This window comes from Littorina saxatilis, linkage group LG6 (genome assembly GCF_037325665.1).
Source record: "Littorina saxatilis isolate snail1 linkage group LG6, US_GU_Lsax_2.0, whole genome shotgun sequence".
NCBI lineage: Eukaryota > Metazoa > Mollusca > Gastropoda > Littorinimorpha > Littorinidae > Littorina > Littorina saxatilis.
Window position 1 is genome coordinate 27074528 of NC_090250.1, and position 18080 is coordinate 27092607.

Here is an 18080-nt window from a genome sequence, read left to right on the forward strand (position 1 = left end):
GCAATTTGTTGTCTCCCTTGTCGGAGTATTGCTCAAAGAGCAGCATGCTCGTTCAGAATGTTGTGTGCCAGTACACTCAGGTACCTACTGAATTTAAAACCTGCTTCACACAGAATCTAGCAAGATGGAAGATGACTTGACTTTAGAAAAAGTGTGACTGTGAATATCATTACTGGTGTTTGTAAAAAGTGTGAATTTGAAAATCCTTACTAGTAATACTAGTGTTAATTTATATTAATTTCCCCTGTAATGAGGACAATTCACTGTTTGTTGATCAATGTCATGTTAAAGGCATCAGAGCAGTAGGTGAGGTAGTAATTCATGATGTGTTTGACTTTGCAGGTTGGCAAGATTTTCTTTGACTCTAAGAGAGAGTGCAAGGATGACTGTTACGTTGGTTTACCAACTTTTACACCAGGTGAGTGGATACTCTGTATCTTAGCCCTTCATGTTATGATTTCAGTCTTCCAAGCAACAGTCATGTGTTCCTTTTTGTTGATGGCTACTGTGGAAGTCCTCTTCTAAGACCTCCAAAAATGTGAGAAAGTCAGGTCTTGAAAGTTAGGAAGTGTTAAAATGAAGGTGAATTTCATGTTTTCAAGCAAAAATCTGGAAAACTAAGGTCTTGAAAAAGGAGTGGTATTAAAACAAAGGGTCTTTAAAAAAAAAGGGGTTCCTCTGTTCATGGATCGTTCAGTTTGCAAGGCAAATATCAAAATGCTGTTGTATCACCCATGCACAAAGCTCATTTGCATATTATGCAAATGATTTAAAAATGTCAAAGCAGGGGTAGTTGGCTGGGATGTTAATGTAGTGTGCAGTGTTGTCTATGGGTCAGAGTTTGAGCCATTTTCCATGGAAATGGTGAAGAAAAAGACAATATGAATGATGGATAGTTAATGTGTACTAGGATTGGTTACCAGTTTATCTAAACAGGACTGTGCATTGCACTTATCAGGATCACTTTGTATGTGCATGTTGAGTTACACTGGTCAGTATTTGTCATGCATTTGTGTGCTTGCAGCTGGTCATCAGTGGCTACTGGGCCTTACCCTTGACAAGGACGTGGCCGACACTGACCAGTACCTGTACACGCGACTCCAGCAGAAGTGGCACCGACTGGAACGCACCGGGCAGAATACGTGAGTCATTTTTCTCTAGCAGGGCATGATGGAATTTGTCAGTTACCTGAGAGTTGATACTACCATTGTCTTGGATCCGAGGAACCCGTTATCGTCATCATCATTATCATGAACATTGGTACTCATTCAGTAAGGATTGATGTTTGCACATATTGCGTGTGTTTGTGGCAGAAGTGTGGACTGGGTGGCCGAGTGGTAACGCACTTGCGCTCGGAAGCGAGAGGTTGCGAGTTCGACCCTGGGTCAGGGCGTTAGCAATTTTCTCCCCCCTTTCCTAACCTAGGTGGTGGGTTCAAGTGCTAGTCTTTCGGATGAGACGAAAAACCGAGGTCCCTTCGTGTACACTACATTGGGGTGTGCACGTTAAAGATCCCACGATTGACAAAAGGGTCTTTCCTGGCAAAATTGTACAGGCATAGATAAAAATGTCCACCAAAATACCCGTGTGACTTAGAATAATAGGCCGTGAAAAGTAGGATATGCGCCGAAATGGCTGCGATCTGCTGGCCGATGTGAATGCGTGATGTATTGTGTAAAAAAATTCCATCTCACACGGCATAAATAAATTGCATAAAAATAAAAATAAAATAAATAAATCCCTGCACTTAGAACTGTACCCACGGAATACGCGCGATATAAGCCTCATATTGATTGATTGATATTGAAGTGTGTGTGCATGCATGGGTACGTGCATGCATATTTGCACACTGTGTGTGTGTGTGTGTGTGTGTGTGATAGCACAGTGTTTGTGGATGCAAATGTGCATTTGTGCTGTAATATATCATTGTTAGAGGTCTCTCTCCAGTGCAGAAAAAGTCAGCTTCAATTGGCAGGGCCATGGGCTCATGTTTTCAATGCGTGTTCTACTTTTCTGAAAAGTTGTCTTTGTCTTGAGCTTCTGTAGGTGAGGTCAACTTGGGGTGGCAAGCCAAGAAAGGAATCAGATGCGATGTAGGTCTAACTGCCCTCACTGGTAATTAAATGTACCATTTGCTGATGCAAAAAGTGAACTTGTGATGTATTCATCCCTCTTTCTTTCAGTGCCAATGTGACAATAGAACTGGATACAAACCAAGTGCGGGGGTTTCTCTTCTCCGCGCAAGCACATCTTCACTGGCCGTCATTAGTCAGGAAGTCCAAGTTGAAATTCCCGCTGACGCAGATTGGGAATATTTCAGTAAGTACAGTCAAACCCGCCCTTACGACCAACGCTCTTGATAATGACCACCTGCGAACCACGATCGACCCAATGGTCCCCACCGAGTTTTTGTTGTTGTATAATTCACCTTTGCATAGCGACCATCTAGTTTGAAATATAAATACAACTCATGGATATCTTCTTGAGTATTTTGGTATAATCTGTTAATTTCAGAGTTCCGTTAGTAGGAACGTGAAAGCTAGCGGGTAAAAGTAGATAACGTACATGATTCCCTGCTTCCTGAGTCTTTTGTTGGATTCTGTTTAAATCTTATTAGTTAAAAAAATTGTTGGCTGAAGCTGAAAATTTTTGTTTTAACCATTGGTATGTTTGATTTGTCATTTGAATGCCCTGATGTTTTAAACTTGATTTGATACTTAACAGGATGATAGAAGAGACGTTATTATTAGCTGACTCAAGTCAAAACTTGAAGAGAGAATGACACAACAGACAAATTCCGAAGAAAAAGAAGGGTTGTGAAAGAGTGAATACCCTTGATTCCTTGGACAAACATTGGACGGGCCAATCACTAGTGAGGGGTGTGTGTGAAACACACGGACAAGAGCACGTGTGACTTCATTTGTCAGAGGTAGAACAACTCTTTTACAACCCATACAAACCAGAGTTTTTTTTTCAAAAATCATCTATTATCAATGATTGAATGTGTGTGTTGTTTTGCAGCGTGCTGATTTCATAGTGGAGAATTCAGCAGATACCCCGGTGCTGATCCAGGTGCTGCCGTTGTCGCTGTACCCCAACCCGGGGACCATCATTGATCTCACGAGTCACGGGTCAGTGACCACCGCTTTTGTTACATCATGCTGGTAACAAATTCATAAAGCAAGTTAATGCCAGAGGTGGCACAAAATTTTGGACCAAATATTTGTCAAAAACCTGTTTTGGGTCTCAGCATATCTAGGTACTTTGAACACTGTAGAACCACTGTGCAATGTTCATTTTGTCAATTTAGTCCTCTTCTTTGCAATGAAGTGCTGATTTTAATTAAGGATTTATAACCTTTGACATCATTTTGAAAACCATAAACGCTGTTTCTCAGAATCTTTTTTTTCTTCCAAGTAATCTGTGAATGAGTGAGTCATAGTCATCACAACTCCCGGTGTGTGGTTGATTCACTTGGAAAATAATCTGTTTGTCTTTGTTTTTAGATTGAAAAATCATCTGTATGTCTTTATTTTTAGATTGAAAAATCATCTGTGGAAGATTGAAAAATCATTTGTGGAAGATTGAATAATCATCTGTATGTCTTTGTTTTCAGATTGTCTTCAGATCTCACTGATTTCATAGAAACAGAGGATCTGGATACATTCCGTCTCTATGATTTGGAAAATTTGACAGTAAGTGTTCATTGAGTTGAAACAAGTCAACAGTTTGACAAGAATATTGTAAAGGGGGTACCTGTAGAAGTTATATGAGGCGAGTTAAAAGTTAAAGAACTGAGGAAAACAGACTGGGAAGTTTATACTCAGATTTCTTTTGAGTGATTTTTAAATGTGGCAACATACTGTTGAGAGGGGTCATATAGGGGTCAGAAGGGTCATAACAGGGGTCAAACTCATTTTTGTTTGTGCAAACGATGCAAATCACTGGAATTCAGTGTGACCCCTGCATTATGGACATGTTGAGGCCTCCAGAGTGTGTCACATATTTTGTATTGCTGCAGCCCGGTGCAAGCAGTCCTGTGTTGGATCACATCAAGAACGTGGAAAACACCCTGGGAGTAACGCCCCACAAGCAGTCCATTGCCGCCATTCTCCAGCCAGGCGGCAAGCTCAAGGTGCAGATAGGATTTCAACCCAGGGACGATCTGGCCAGGTCTTCCTTAATCCTCATCAGGTAAGAAAGATTGTTGCTGGGAGTAGGAGTGATTATAGTGGAACCCCCTTGTAAAACCTATCTGGAAACAAATTAGATTTTCATTAGGACGGAGTCTTCAAATGAAAAAGGAGGGAGTCTTAAAAGGGAAGTAAATTTACCGGTATTTCTGTGATTAACAAAGTTCTGATAATGCAGGATCATAAAACTGGACGTAGCTGCTGTGTTGGCTGCTGGAGTTTTCTCATGATCTGCTCGGGTAGAAAAAAAAGGAACTGATTACAACACCTTTCCTCACAAGACTTTTATTTGAAAAAATGTACGGCGTGTACAGCTAAGTTTGTTCCTTTATGCTGTGTTATGCAGTAGGCGATCTGTGTTTGCTGTACACACTCAAAACAGTGCTATGTTCTTGATGTTGTGTTTACCGTACTTATTTGTTTTTCTTGTAACAGAAACAACCTGACCATTATGGACACAGTGGTGGTGACGGGGCAAGGCTGTTCCGGAGAGATGAAATTCAGCAACAAAAAGCCTGGCTCCCAGTCGCCGCTAACCTTTGAGATGACTGAGAAGCACTTGAAAAATTGTGACAGTAAGTGTTTCACCTGCTTATTCCGTGTAATGCTTACACAGTGTTGTTCCAAGGCTTAGAGGACAATAGGTCAGTTGGACCTGGATAGAATTAATGCATAGGTCCAAATGTCGTGGCTACAAAAACACTCTTCAGTCAGAAGACCTGCTACCTGCCAAACTCTTTCGGATGGTCGACTGGCCAGGGGACAGAAGCATGCGTCGGATCCAAAAAGTTTGCATCAATGTCTGAGGAGTGAGAACAATACTGCTAACCATCAGCCATTTGCTTCATGGCCTGTGCCTACCTTGTAGTATTCTCATTGTTTTTAGCAGTTTGGAAAGATGTTCATTGAAGAGTTTGTGGTTTTCCCCTCAGATTTATTCAGTTCGTGTTTTTTGAAGAGTTTGTGGTTTTCTCCTCAGATTTATTCTGTTCGTGTTTATTGAAGAGTTTGTGCTTTTTCCCCTCAGATTCATTCAGTTCGTGTTTATAACCTTTTGCAGTATCAGAAAAGAAACCAAGCAAGCTATTGGTGCCCCACTTCACGGTGCGACGACAGTTCACAATGCGCAACACCGGCCAGCTGGCATTCTACGTTCAAGGCTTCAGCATAAACGATTCGCCCTGCGAAGGCTATGGCTTCAAAGTTTTGGATTGCGATGGGTTTGAGATGTTGCCCAACACCACCAAAAAAGTTGACATAGCGTGAGTAATGGTGTTATCTTCTTCATTGGTGTGTGTATGCGTGGAGGAGCGCAAGAATTCTGTATGGGGTAGTCTCTTTAAGCCTTTTGTTATTGTGATTTTAACTTTGGGGGGGATTTTAGATTTGGAAAGGAGAGATTTAAATCAGAATGGGTAAGAAGATGGAATTGTGTTGTGAAAAAGGTGAATTGCTTGATCTCTGAATATAAACAGATAATAGGCTGATGGTGGGGTTGCATAAGTTCAGACTTGTATACTTTCACTTTTATTGCCTCCCCTGAGTAATCAATGAGTCATGGTAATAAGCAGTTTTCTAATTTACGACCTGCGAAATTGAAATAAACTAACGTTGTAAGGGGAAAAAAGTCCTTCAAGAAGTTGAGATTATGATCACGTTTTAAGTGCTTGTTTCTTCATCTCTTTGTTCTGTACTTACAATTCCGTCCCGTTGGCTTTGTTGCAGATTTACCCCGGATTTTACCATGTCCCGAATACGACGCATGCTGACGGTGCACACCAGCCTGGGGCCGCCAGCCAACTACACTTTACAGGCCACCGTGCCACCACATCTCCTCTCTCGCTGTTCTTCCGCTCTCCCTCGCCCACACTGGGAGCCGGTGCTCTACTACTGCATCATGTGCATTATGTCTTTTCTTTTTCTCTGCATCTGCCTGGCTGCCTATTTCGAGGGCGACCGCATCATTATGGCTGACATCATTCGCCGCAAGCTCAAAGTCAGCAACGCAACTCAGACTTTTGACAAAGGCAAGGTGTTTGATTTGCGGAACGTGGCGGGTCTGGGCCCCGTGTCACCCAGATCTCCCTCTGCTGTTCAGAGTATGCCTTCTTCCTCAGCCTTGGGGCAGGATCTGCGAGTGGCAGCTGCCAAGTCGATGATTCAAGCCAATGGCCATGTTGAATATCACTCCCAGACCAATGGCCACAAACCGCTTTTGGGTCGCATCCTCAGTACCATACGCCGACTCAATCCCAGTCAACTGCTCTTTGCATCCAGCAAAAGTAATATGTTGAAAGCACCGTCAAAAGCGCCAGAAAGTAATGGGAGCTGTCTCAGTAAAGAGTCTGAGCCACCAGTACTCACTCGAACCAACAGCAATAGCGGCAGAACCACCATTAGTTCTGATAGCACGTCACCCGTTGAGCAGCCCTCTGCGCTGGAGACCACTGTAGCACTCGACAAAACTTACACCAATCACGTCAAAGCCACCAAAAAGGGCAAGGCAAGCAAACGCCACATGACAGACAACGGAAACATCATTCCCAATGGGTCTGCGCCTGAGGACATCTCTGACTACAAACTGAACAAGGACTCCTCCTGTCCCAGCGCTGCCAAGAAATTGGCGGAAGCTGATGACGATCCTAGAGACCGAAGTACGGCCTCTGAAGCTGCTGATGATTACCTGGATGATGACACCAGTCCTATACTGGACTCCACTCACACTTCAAGGTTGCCAGGTCAGTGTTTCTGTTAACATTTTAGTTAAAGTTAAACCTTGACTAAATGTTTTCAGATAGATGAGGAATCGAGACAAAGTGGTGTATGTGTGTGCGTGTGTCTGTGTGTAGAGCGATTCCGAAAAAACTACTGGACAGATCTTCATGAAACTTTGATCTGTTGCTTACTGTTTACAGCCAAGGTACGCGGCAAGAAGCTGCGGGGTAAAAGCCGAGGCGAGCGAGACCTGTTGAAGGAGAGACTCCTCCGTCGAGACAACTCTGTTCCAGATGACAAGGATGAGACATCGTCGACAACCACAGACTCTTCAGCAGGAGGCGAACAGGACGATAAGGTGAGCTCAGCACTTCTCAGCTTTTGCAGGTGTTTAAATCATTGAAACCATATTGCTGCGCAGAATAGGTCTTGTGGTGCATGAACGTACGCAAATTGCTAAAAGTCGATGCGACCCTTGTTAACTTTTTGGGTCTGAAGAATTTTTAAGGAAGTGAATACCATTCAAAAATGTCTAAAATACATATTGTAAGATTTTGAAGATGTTTTACATTTTATATTTCTTTCAAAGGGCGGTTCTGCTATACTGTGAACAGGCAGTGTTGGATCCTGCATAAACTGTTCTTTGATCAAACTGCTTGTTCCAAGGCCTTGACAATTATTAACTCCTTTCGTTTGTCGTTTCCCTTGGTGTTGTTAGCAGAACAGCAACGCAAGAGACTCAACGCCAGAACCTTACATCCCCATGAACCTGGGCGGACCTAGGAAATCAAAGAAAAAGCCAGACAGGGCTGTCGCTGCTGTCTTCAATGGCGACTTGACCGAAGATGACAACAATTTTGAATTGACGTCCAAGTCCAAAGCCCATCGCAAGATTCGTGTCAATCCCAAGATCTTTGGTGGAGACATCATGCGTCCCAGGTAAAAAAAAAATTCTTTGTTTTGCTTCGTTCTCTTTGGGAGATTTTTCTTGCTGCTCTTGTTTCTGTTTCCAACTTCTCTCTCTATCCTTGTTATCCTGCTCTTGGTCTTCTTTGTGTGTGTGCATTTTTACCTGTCTGGTGTATTGCCTTTCTGATGTGAAAATGTTTTCCTTAATCCTGCATTCATGCTTTGTTTTTATGTTTGTTTTATTTTATTGCCCGATCTTTTCTTTTATAGTTCTGCTTCAATTTTTTAGTCAGGCTCATTCTTTCCCCATGATGTCCTTTTTGTCCTTTTATCAGTTGTCTCCCTTCCTCGCTATCTTGTTCACTTGTGCCGTCTTCCTGTAACAACACTCTGAAGATTGTGAAATCTTTGTTTTCAGTACTCTGGAACTGGACTACACTCTGCCAAAGGAGAAAGAACAGAACGGAGCCCTTGCAAACGCAGATCTGCAAAGACGAAGCAAGAAGGCTCGCGCCCAGCCCAAAAGTGAGTTGTTTTCTCGGTTGTGTCGTTGCTGTGCTTCAGTATTGTGAGACATCGTGCCAGCATGTTTGTAGCCAGGCATCATTGCTAGACAAGGTAAAGGAAGCGCTCTTGCTAAGACAGGCATGTCTGTTGATGGATTTATAATGTTAATGTTGTTTTGTTTTGTGTGTTTGTGTAGACTTGAGATGTTGTGTGACTTATGACTTGCTGTCTAATCTGAGTTGCAGTTGAGGCCTGTTGATATTACTATTATCGGAACTAGATGATGATGAGCTCTTTGAATTTAAATGCTTGCTATTTTTCAGTGTCTTTTATTTGTTATTTGTAAAATGTTACAATTGATTGCAACATTTTAGCTTCGTACTGATATTGTTATGCCATTGCATGTTAGGAGGAGACTTTAACGTATGCCTCTTCTATCGAGATGAAATAGAGGCAAAGAGTATTGAAAAAAAGTGTTGTCCTGTAAGAATTAATGAGAAATTTTAAGACCATTGCAACCATGAGAGTTCTTTTAATTGCTGCACATAATTTGTATGCTTTGACTCCTGTGGATATTTCTCACAAGTCTAACATCAGCTGTATTACCCTGTTACTCCAATGTTTTGTCTGAATATTTTCATTAACATTTTTCTTGTCATGCTGATTGTTGTATCATTCATACCCACCATTTGACTTGCACTAGTTGAGTTTATTATGATCCGTTTGAAGGAATGCCAATCACATTCTGTTAATTGGCTTCAATTGTTATTATGTTTGTGAATGACTGAAGGTCTAGTGCAGGCTTCTTGCTCAACAATATTTGAATATTAAATCATGATATGAATAAAAATAGTCGAATAGTTTAGCTAGTCTTAGTAGTTCATGCTTTTAGAGCAGTTGCATGATCTTTCTCGCTTAGAAATGTAAAGATGTAGATGTTTGCTAGTATATTGTGGGGAATTTCTCTTCACGCTCACAAAATATAATTCTTGAGGAGAAATGTGCAACTTTCAAGCGTTTTCAGTCATCTGTAGAATTCATGAGGCGAGCAACACAATAAACATGGCAGCAGTCATACTGAATTCCAATGAAATGAATGCACTGATATGATGATAGTAATTTGTCATCAAATTTGCTTTTACAGCAAGGTCAAGACCCCAAAAAATAAGAAAAGGAAACTCCCAAGAGTGGAAAAAAATACCCAAACCAAACAAAACAAAACCAAATCAGTAGCCAGTCTTACTTGTTGCAATGTTGGTTTCATTCTATTGTATTCTGTATTTTTTGTTGTCATAGAAAAGTTGACTAACTCTTGTACTGCTCATATAAGTTATAACTGTTCAGTCTTGCAACAGTATCTGTGAATGTCTGTTACTATGTTTTTTGCAGTTCAGTATATTTTGCAGGCAGCTATACCTGCTGAAGTTGAGATGTATAGTATTCAAACACAACTGCTGATATGCGCAATAGCCTAATAAGGATGTCATTTTTCAAGCTTGAAGGTCCAGGGTTCGAATCCTGGCTGCACCTTTTGGGTCGAGGGTCATGGGGAAGATTTGGCCAATATCTCTGATCAAATTATGTGCTGACCTGCTAGTGTCTTATCCCCTTTTGTATTGTGTGAATTCGTATTTCACACAAGCACAGGACCAAAGCACATGAAACAATCCTGTAATCTATGTCAGAGTTTGATGGGTTATAGAAACAAGTAAATACCCAGCATGCATCTTCCAAGTATGACTGACTAAATGGTGGAAAGTAACCTTAGCCAAGCACATTGATTGTTTTGCTTTTCATTTCCACAGAAGAATAGAGCATGATTTATTCACTGTTGAGCAAGAAGCCTGCACCAGCCCCCTAATCATTGAAGCTGTGTTGATTTAAAATTGGCATGACTGCTTGTATGTTGTCACCCACTGTGTTGTTTAGCGCTCTTGTGGCTGTGTGTGTATCTCGTGGCCTTTGTGACTGTTGTGTAGGTGACTACTTGTTGCGCACGGTAGGAGACGACGATTCTGATCGTGACTCCCCCCCTCCAGCCTGGGATCAGCCTACGAGCTGCAGTCCCGCGCCGGGTTAGATTTATTCATTCTTTTATTTTTATTCCTGCTCCTTCATTCCTCTTTACATTAAGTTAAGACTGAGATCGGGTGAGGTCAACTTCTCATGGTCTGAGTAGTAGGGAAGTAGAGGTGTTTGTGTTTTCTTGGTAATGAAGGGCTTGTGGCTTTTTGTGTGTGTGTGTGTGTGCAACATCTTGTAAATAGTGTACATTCAGTGATAGATTTGTTATGAGCTAACAAAGTTCAGATAAAAGAAAGTTAGGCTTGAAGCTTTGCAGGGTATGGATGTAATTATTTACAATGACTGATATAATTGTCGTGCTTTGGACCGACTTTCAACTTTCAGGCAGATTTTTTTCTTTTAGGGTGATGGTGTGGGCAAAAAATAACTTTCTTCCCATTTTTATTGGTCATACTGAAAATAAATTGCTTAGGTGGTGAAAAGGTTTTATGTATACGAAGTGTAACAACAGATACATCGAGTGAACAAACACTGTGTAGCTTGTCTTTGTTCTAACATTCTTTACACTATTCCATTCCATGCACGCTCAGCTGGAGTTAAAAATAGCTGGCCAAAGCAACCTGCATCCCGCCTATTACTCTCTCCCTTCCCCCTTCCCCGTCTTTCCCACACACTGCCACTGGCGCTTGAACTGAGAAATGCTGAATACTTGCCGCGGGCAGCTAGCAAACACAGCGATAAGCTGATGCCGAAGGCTGGCTCGCTCGCTGTAGTCTGTGAGCTGCTGATAATAAACACCTGCTTGCGCTTAACATCCGGAACTCCCGTGAAGTGCCATAATATTTAGCAAAAGACAACACAGAGGATACTACTTGTCAGTTATATGAAATAAAACATGGCACAATTTACAAGACAGAAAAAAGGATAAATGAGAGAATTAAAAAAAGGTGTTTGCTCTTCAAGTAAATAATTATACCACACGTTACAGATCTGAAAAACACATGCATGCTGTCAGTTAAATCAACAGGAAACCTAACATCTCAAAGCATCATAATCAATGTGCCACAATAAAAGAACACAAAATATTGGAGAGAAAAAAAAAGACAAAGGTAATCCAAAAGTACACTGATATATATGTACAACACTTTACAAAATATATACAAATACAGTCGTATTTACAAACATATTATAGGCATGCGTATGGTGCGCATGTGAAATTTGTTTTGCGTTTATATAATTCAAAATAGTGCAATTAATGCCTGTAATGTAAAAGACAGAAAAAACGGTCTTTCAATACATGTTCATGCAAATTGTTAGCTGCATGTGAAGAAAACAAAAAGCCTACCTGACGGCCACTCCTATACACGACTTTTGACTGGTATCATTGCAGCGCCATACATCAGTAATCCAATTGCAGCACACAAGTCGATTTGAAAGTTTTTCAACACAGACTCTGTTTTCACTATTGTTCTCACAAACTTGTATATACCACAGGAAACAAAACTCGTCGCTCCGACGACAATTTAACGTTTGTTTCATTATCGCAAACAAAACAGAACAGACAAAACGAAACAAAACAACACAGCACAACAGTTGGGGTTGTTATTTTTCTGAGATGCTTCAGAAAAAAGAAGATGACGTGCACTCTAATGGAATAGAGTGAGCGTAATTTCAAACAAAACGGTTCAATTGTGAGCTCAAACACACTCTTTCCGGCGGGATCAAAAATTGCTAGTGCTACACTCAAAGCAAATAATCACAAACATGCAACAGCGCATGTTACACATAATGTACTTGAGAAAGATGTGCCATTAGCTTCTTCAGAAACTTGAATACCGTAAAACTGAAACAACACTGATGCGTAGTTTTTGCAATGCCTAATGATATGTTGTTTGTCCTTCGCTGCCTTTGATCTTCTGCCACAAGTTCTGCACATAGCATTTAGCCTAAATATGTGGAGATCTTCCGTATGTTGCACTGCCGCCATTCTTAACTGAGACACCTTCTATATCTATATACGGCTTGTGTGTGTGTGTCTGTCTGTCTGTGTGTTCACGATTCACGGCCAAAGTTCTCGATGGATCTGCTTCAAATTTGGTGGGCATATTCAGGTAGACCCCGGACACAATCGTGGAAAATTTTGAACACGTGCGTGCTCTCAGCGCTGAACCGATTTTGGTTTTTCTGTACATCCATTCCCAGTAACTCTTCCTTATCTTCTCCAGTGTTTTGCGCGTTTATCTCCCTTCCTTCGTACGGTGCGCCGGCGAAGCCGTCGTACACCCGGCAAAGTATTCGGCTCTACTTCTTCCCGGCGAAGCTGTACCTGGCGAAGCGGGTATTCATCTAGTAAATCATTAAATAGAGTGACTACAAATTGAAAGAAAATGACACAAAAAAACTAGCAAAACCATGTACACACATACAGACAAGCAAGAACATAAGCACAATTACAGTCACAACATTAAGTTAAACACATCATATGCTTAAGAACAGAAACGAAGGGGGAACATGCAAAACAAAACAAGCAATAACACAACAGAAAAGATGAAATGCACTAGCTAGAGTCAACAGCCACAGTGACTTTCATACTGTATATAAAAGTGTCTTGTATCGAGTGCCTGTTTCGAGAACCACGGCATGGCTTAACAAAAAGTACAGCACAAAACTGCTCCAGAAATCAAATACAAACACCACAAATGCAACTTTTTCTCACTATCACACAGTTTAGACTAAGTACTTACTGGCAGCAAAATAAAAACACAGTCGGGGGGCTGCTATCAACATTGAGCGTGATTATAAAAGGATACACAACGCGCACATTCTCGTTTTTTTAACAGGAGCGAAGAAGCACGTTGTCACTGTGAGTGATATCAGTATTACCACAAAATCAAACAAAAGGAGTCGACAACGCAACTCTAGTTTGCACTAACACAAACCCTGTATGTTAGAGTAGCCAAATACACAAGATGAACATAATCCGAGGGCCATGTCACGGAAACCATCCCTTTTTCACACCAAGAAACACGTATTTTTCACAGACCGGCATTTTCACTGGCACTCCAAGACTGACCTCCATCCAGCGCGTCCTTCCGCTTGATACGAAAGAGGCCAGGTCAACTATAATTAGCCGGCACCAGCAAACCGGCCAGCGCAGGCAGACTCGCTGAACTGACAAAAATCCCAGTACGATAGAATACAGTGTCCTTTGCTTTCTCCCTCAGTGTGCCATTTCGTGATTAACTCAGCTAACTTCAGTTTGTCGTCAGTGTATTTTGAGTCTGAAATATGCATGTTGTAGTATGTACCTTTGTCAGTAACAGTAGCATGCTTGCATTGTATGTCTGAATTTGTAACTTGTTATTCTCATTGAATCTGTGTATTGAAAGATTCAGTATCTTGCACGGATTTATAATCTACTGTTAGGCATGAGTTTTTGAACCGTTGTGCTTTCTTTAATTTGCTTGCCTGCCTGAGAGATCAGTTTCTGTTGACATGACTGTGTATGGGACAAAAGCAGGGTTGTGTTACAAACTTGTTACCATAAAAAGCCCTGAAACAAGAGAAGGAAAGAAAGTGAAAAAAAGCAGCAGTTTTGCACTGCTAAAATGTTTAGTGTATATGCAGTTCAGAAGGTTTTAAACTGTAAGCCAGTTATAGTTATTTGGATAATAATTTGAACATACAAACCGATTACATTACGTTGTTTAAACATCTTTTTTTTTTACTTAAGAGAATGTGATGAACTTTTTTTTTTAATATATTTGGCTCAACTTTCAGACGACCTGAGCGAGCTGTCCATTCAGACTGAGACCTTTGCCCAGCAGTCAGGAGGAGTTGGCAGTGCTGGCTTCGGTCGCACGGGCGGTGGTCTTTCTCCCGACAATCTGTCAGGCTCCAGTCGTTCTTCCAGCTACAGCAGCATTGTCAGCGCCACCGGCCTCGGTTCCCCCACCACCACCCAGACTGATGCCGTGGCCAGTTCCCAACGATTGGCCGGCAGGAGTCACCACTCTCCACTGGGCGATGGTGGCCGCTTCCAGGCTGGCTTTCCTGCGTACTCCGAGCCGTCTCTGGCTGGTAAGAGTTGGTTTGTGATGATCAGTGTTCTATGTGTTATTTGTGAGACTTTATAGATAATCCTTCACCGAATTTTAGCCCTTCACCAATAGCAGTGGAGAAAAGACCTCTCAGATATAATGGGGAAAACAGCAATATCTACTTTTGACTTTTTTTGTTTCAAGCAAGCTCAATATAATTTGTAACATATAATATGTGGAATGTGTTTGTAGGACTGGCGCCTCCTAAGACTAGCCCTGGTCTGATGACGGCAGAAGCACGTCCCAATGGCCAGTGGACCAGCGTACCTGTGAACCCAAACCTCAACGGACCAGTGTAAGTCACTAAGAGCTCATGTTTTCTTAGCCTCTTTTCATTGAAAATTACATCAGTGTTGTTATGGGTTGAAGTGTCTAAGAAGACCTTGTGGATTTGTCACATGCTGCGTGATGATTTGCTTTGCTTATGATGACAAGATCTAGAAAACAAAGGGAAATAAACACTAAATTATAGACAACAGTAAGTGAGAGTTATGTGGAACCAGTCTCCTGGCACTTTGAAGATTCACAAGCATTGAAATGAACAAGCCACTTTTATCCTTAAAATGATAATTTCACAGCATTTTTTTGTATGGCTTGCGTTACTCTAAAAGCAGGCTTATCAAGATAATTTGTCACCTCAGTAAACACATCTGACTTTGATTGTAGATCAGGGGAAGGTGCACATATTGTTGTTGGTAGGATATGTTTGAGAGGCAGTGTTGGTTTTGATACGTTTAAAAAGTGAATGGACACAAGTCTTACTATGATGGTGATTGGTTTCAGGGGCAGTAATTTCAGACTGCAGACCATCGACGAGCACACCGCTCCTTTCTTTGGCCCACAGCCAAACGCCGACGGGTTTGCCAAGCCTGAGTACTTTGCAGCAGGTACGTTTGCAATATCTTATCTTTTGGGTGTGTGTGCCTGTATGTGCTACTGCTAGTCAGTGTGTGTCCGAGCGTCAGTTGTGTGAGCTGTTGAAATCATGTATATGTGACAGGTTTCACGGTATTGAGACATTCTGTTGACTGCACAATGTGCTCTGATTTCTAACTTGCAGAACCAATGTTCTCAGTGGTTTTTTTTTTATATGCAATGCACAAATGTGTCATTTTGAATACAATTCTGAAACAAAAATCGTTTGAGTTGTTTTTGTTGGCATTTTATGCACATGTGTTTGGTAGCGATCGTGTGAATCCGGACAGACGCCATTTCCTCCTGCATGACAGAAGCCAACCATTGATGTGAAAAGTGAAACGAAAAGGCACTCAATTCACACTGAATGGTCATATTTGATAGCAGAGCTGCAATATCTAACCATACAAACAAAAACAAAAGCCCAAATATGAATTATGCATTACATATTTTTCACACAAAAAATTGAATCGAAAAACTAAGTCTTCACAGATAAACCAAGTAAGCTACTTTACCACAAGAAAATGATAACATGATTTTATTTTGACATTGAAAACACACCTTTATAGTCTGTACTTCATAGGAAAGCATTTACTATGACCGAAATTTCGCGAAATTCCGTGCCGTGTCCATTTCTTGGAATGTCCGACCTTCGTCTGTCCAGGGTTTCCAACGATCGCTACTTTCACTTACGTTGTCATTTCCGGGCAATCCTATGCCGTATGTGACATATTACACACTTTTCACAGTTGAGGCCGAAGGCGGGATTTGTGAATACTTTTTTCAGGTGAGATTTTGTTGTTTTTGTTGCCTTTTTGTCGAGTAATATGCCGTCTGTCCGCAACGATCGCTACCACACGATCGCTACCTCTTCATGCTCGATCAGATTTTTAGCTTTTTCACTGATTATAGAAGTTTGATAAAATTACATATTCTTACTCCGAATCACATATAGCATTTGACACAGTCTGAGATGCTAGGTTCTGAAAACGCTTACCCGTCTAACATTTTTAAAGGGAAGCAACCCCATCACCAAAAAAGGCTAAAAATAGCCATGGTAATGAGCAGGTACCCTGAGAGTTATGGCAATAATCATACGACTTTTCAGCCTCTTGAGGGAAGGGTGTATCTGTTTTTTGCGCTCCCGTGGCTGACTCTTGTGAAGGGTTTTCACCTGCCGGCCACGTTACCTGTCTTTCCCGCTTGCGCGCTCCTGTATTTGGTGAGCTCGTTCTTATTTTTGTTTACGAAAGTTTTTCGCTATGTAGTTACTGAACTTCTGTCCATTTTGGACTTGTGTTTTCAGTAACTGTTTTGCGTTGTCGCCATTTTTGTTGTTAGTTAGCTTGGCTGACTTTGATAAGAGTGGTCTTTAACTGTGCTTGCCGGCATCTGTAGTTGGCAAGCTTGGTTAGTTCGTTGTTCTTCTAGAACTGTTATTAGTTGCTGAATTTTCTGTCCGTTCGGAATTGTTTGTTTTCAGTAATTTTTTGTGTTGTACGCCATTTTTGTTGTCAGTCAGCATGCCTGATTCCGATAAACGGCGTGGGAAAGCCGACTTGAAAGGCAAGATTAAGCCTAAGTCTTCCTCCTCTTCTTCTAAACCTGTTGTTGTTGTTGTTTCGGATGAGGCTCACAACACTCTTGTGTCCATGCCTATTTCTGCTCCTAGCACTTGTGCTGTTTCGCAGTCTGTCACTTCTGTTGTTTCTGCGTCTCCCTCTTTGTTGCTTCCGGAGCAGGGTGCTCTGGTGTCCTCTCTCTTGAAGTCTTTAGTTCCAGAGATACGGAATTTGGTGAAAGAGGAGATGCAGCGCTCCACGGCGTCCAGCAGCGTTGGGCTTCCGCCGTCCGTGGGGGATGTTCGTTCCCTGGCTTCCTTGTCGGTGCCTTCCGGTTCCGGGAAGCAGGTTCCTGCCTTGTCGGTTTCCGCCTCCGCTGGTGGCTTTACCGGTAAGTCAAACTGGTCCTACAGCCCTAGTGAGGCGTCTGGACGCTCCCTGCTGGGAGACAGTTCTTTGGGGCAAGGTCACTCCTTGCATTCTACTGGTCTGACAATACCGATGATCCCCCCCGAGGGCTCGGACTTTGCAGAACAGGAGCGGAAGCCGGTTTCGGCTGCTGCGTTTCCGGTTTCCACCGGAAGCATAGGTCCTCCGACACTCGTACGCTCCAACGACAGTGACGGGATGGACCGCAGACTGGCTTCCGGGCTTTGTGGCTTCCGGCCTCAGTCTATGCAGTCTTCGTTTCCGCATTCTGCGGTTTCGGCGGCTGCGTTTCCGGCTTCGGCCGGATCCGCTGTCCCTCTGCCTGGCACTTCCGCATGCATGCCAGAGAGGGAGCAACAGGGGTCGGCTTTCGTGCACTCTGTGCCCCGGCCGGGGCAGTCGTGGCTTCACCCGGATGGTGTTGTGACTTCCGCTCATCCAGGTCCGGCGGTTTCGGATGGTCGCTCTACTTACCCTTTTCCTCATGGTCAAGGGACGAGTCAGGACGATTTCTGGGGACACGGGTTTCCGGTTATTCCGTGCATCCTTCCGTCTCTGGTGTTGATGACTTCGGTCAGTGTTCTTCACTAGACCATTCTGAGGTTCAGTCTGTGGTCAGTGAAGAGAAACGCTCGGGATTTCCGTCAAGGATCAAGTCTATTCTTGCAGCTGCGGCGGAGGTTACATCCCGTTACTCTCCTGAGGGTGCATCGGCTTCGGCAGCT

General features: G+C 42.4%; 1 protein-coding gene across 4 annotated transcripts in view; it reads left to right on the plus strand.

Annotated features, from left to right (window-relative positions):
- Positions 1-18080, plus strand: part of LOC138968881 (transmembrane protein 131-like) — an 80826-nt gene that overhangs the window by 56662 nt on the left and 6084 nt on the right. For 2 of the 4 annotated variants that reach the window (XM_070341550.1, XM_070341552.1), the window contains exons 20-35: positions 343-418; positions 1025-1142; positions 2184-2319; positions 3022-3131; positions 3617-3695; positions 4022-4194; positions 4629-4768; positions 5254-5455; positions 5919-6931; positions 7109-7266; positions 7627-7847; positions 8236-8342; positions 10304-10399; positions 14130-14429; positions 14642-14744; positions 15233-15336. In XM_070341550.1, the coding sequence (XP_070197651.1) occupies positions 343-418; positions 1025-1142; positions 2184-2319; positions 3022-3131; positions 3617-3695; positions 4022-4194; positions 4629-4768; positions 5254-5455; positions 5919-6931; positions 7109-7266; positions 7627-7847; positions 8236-8342; positions 10304-10399; positions 14130-14429; positions 14642-14744; positions 15233-15336 (3136 nt within the window). The remainder of the gene's footprint in view (positions 1-342; positions 419-1024; positions 1143-2183; positions 2320-3021; positions 3132-3616; positions 3696-4021; positions 4195-4628; positions 4769-5253; positions 5456-5918; positions 6932-7108; positions 7267-7626; positions 7848-8235; positions 8343-10303; positions 10400-14129; positions 14430-14641; positions 14745-15232; positions 15337-18080) is intronic. The other 2 variants (XM_070341551.1, XM_070341553.1) reach the window with 2 other exon arrangements.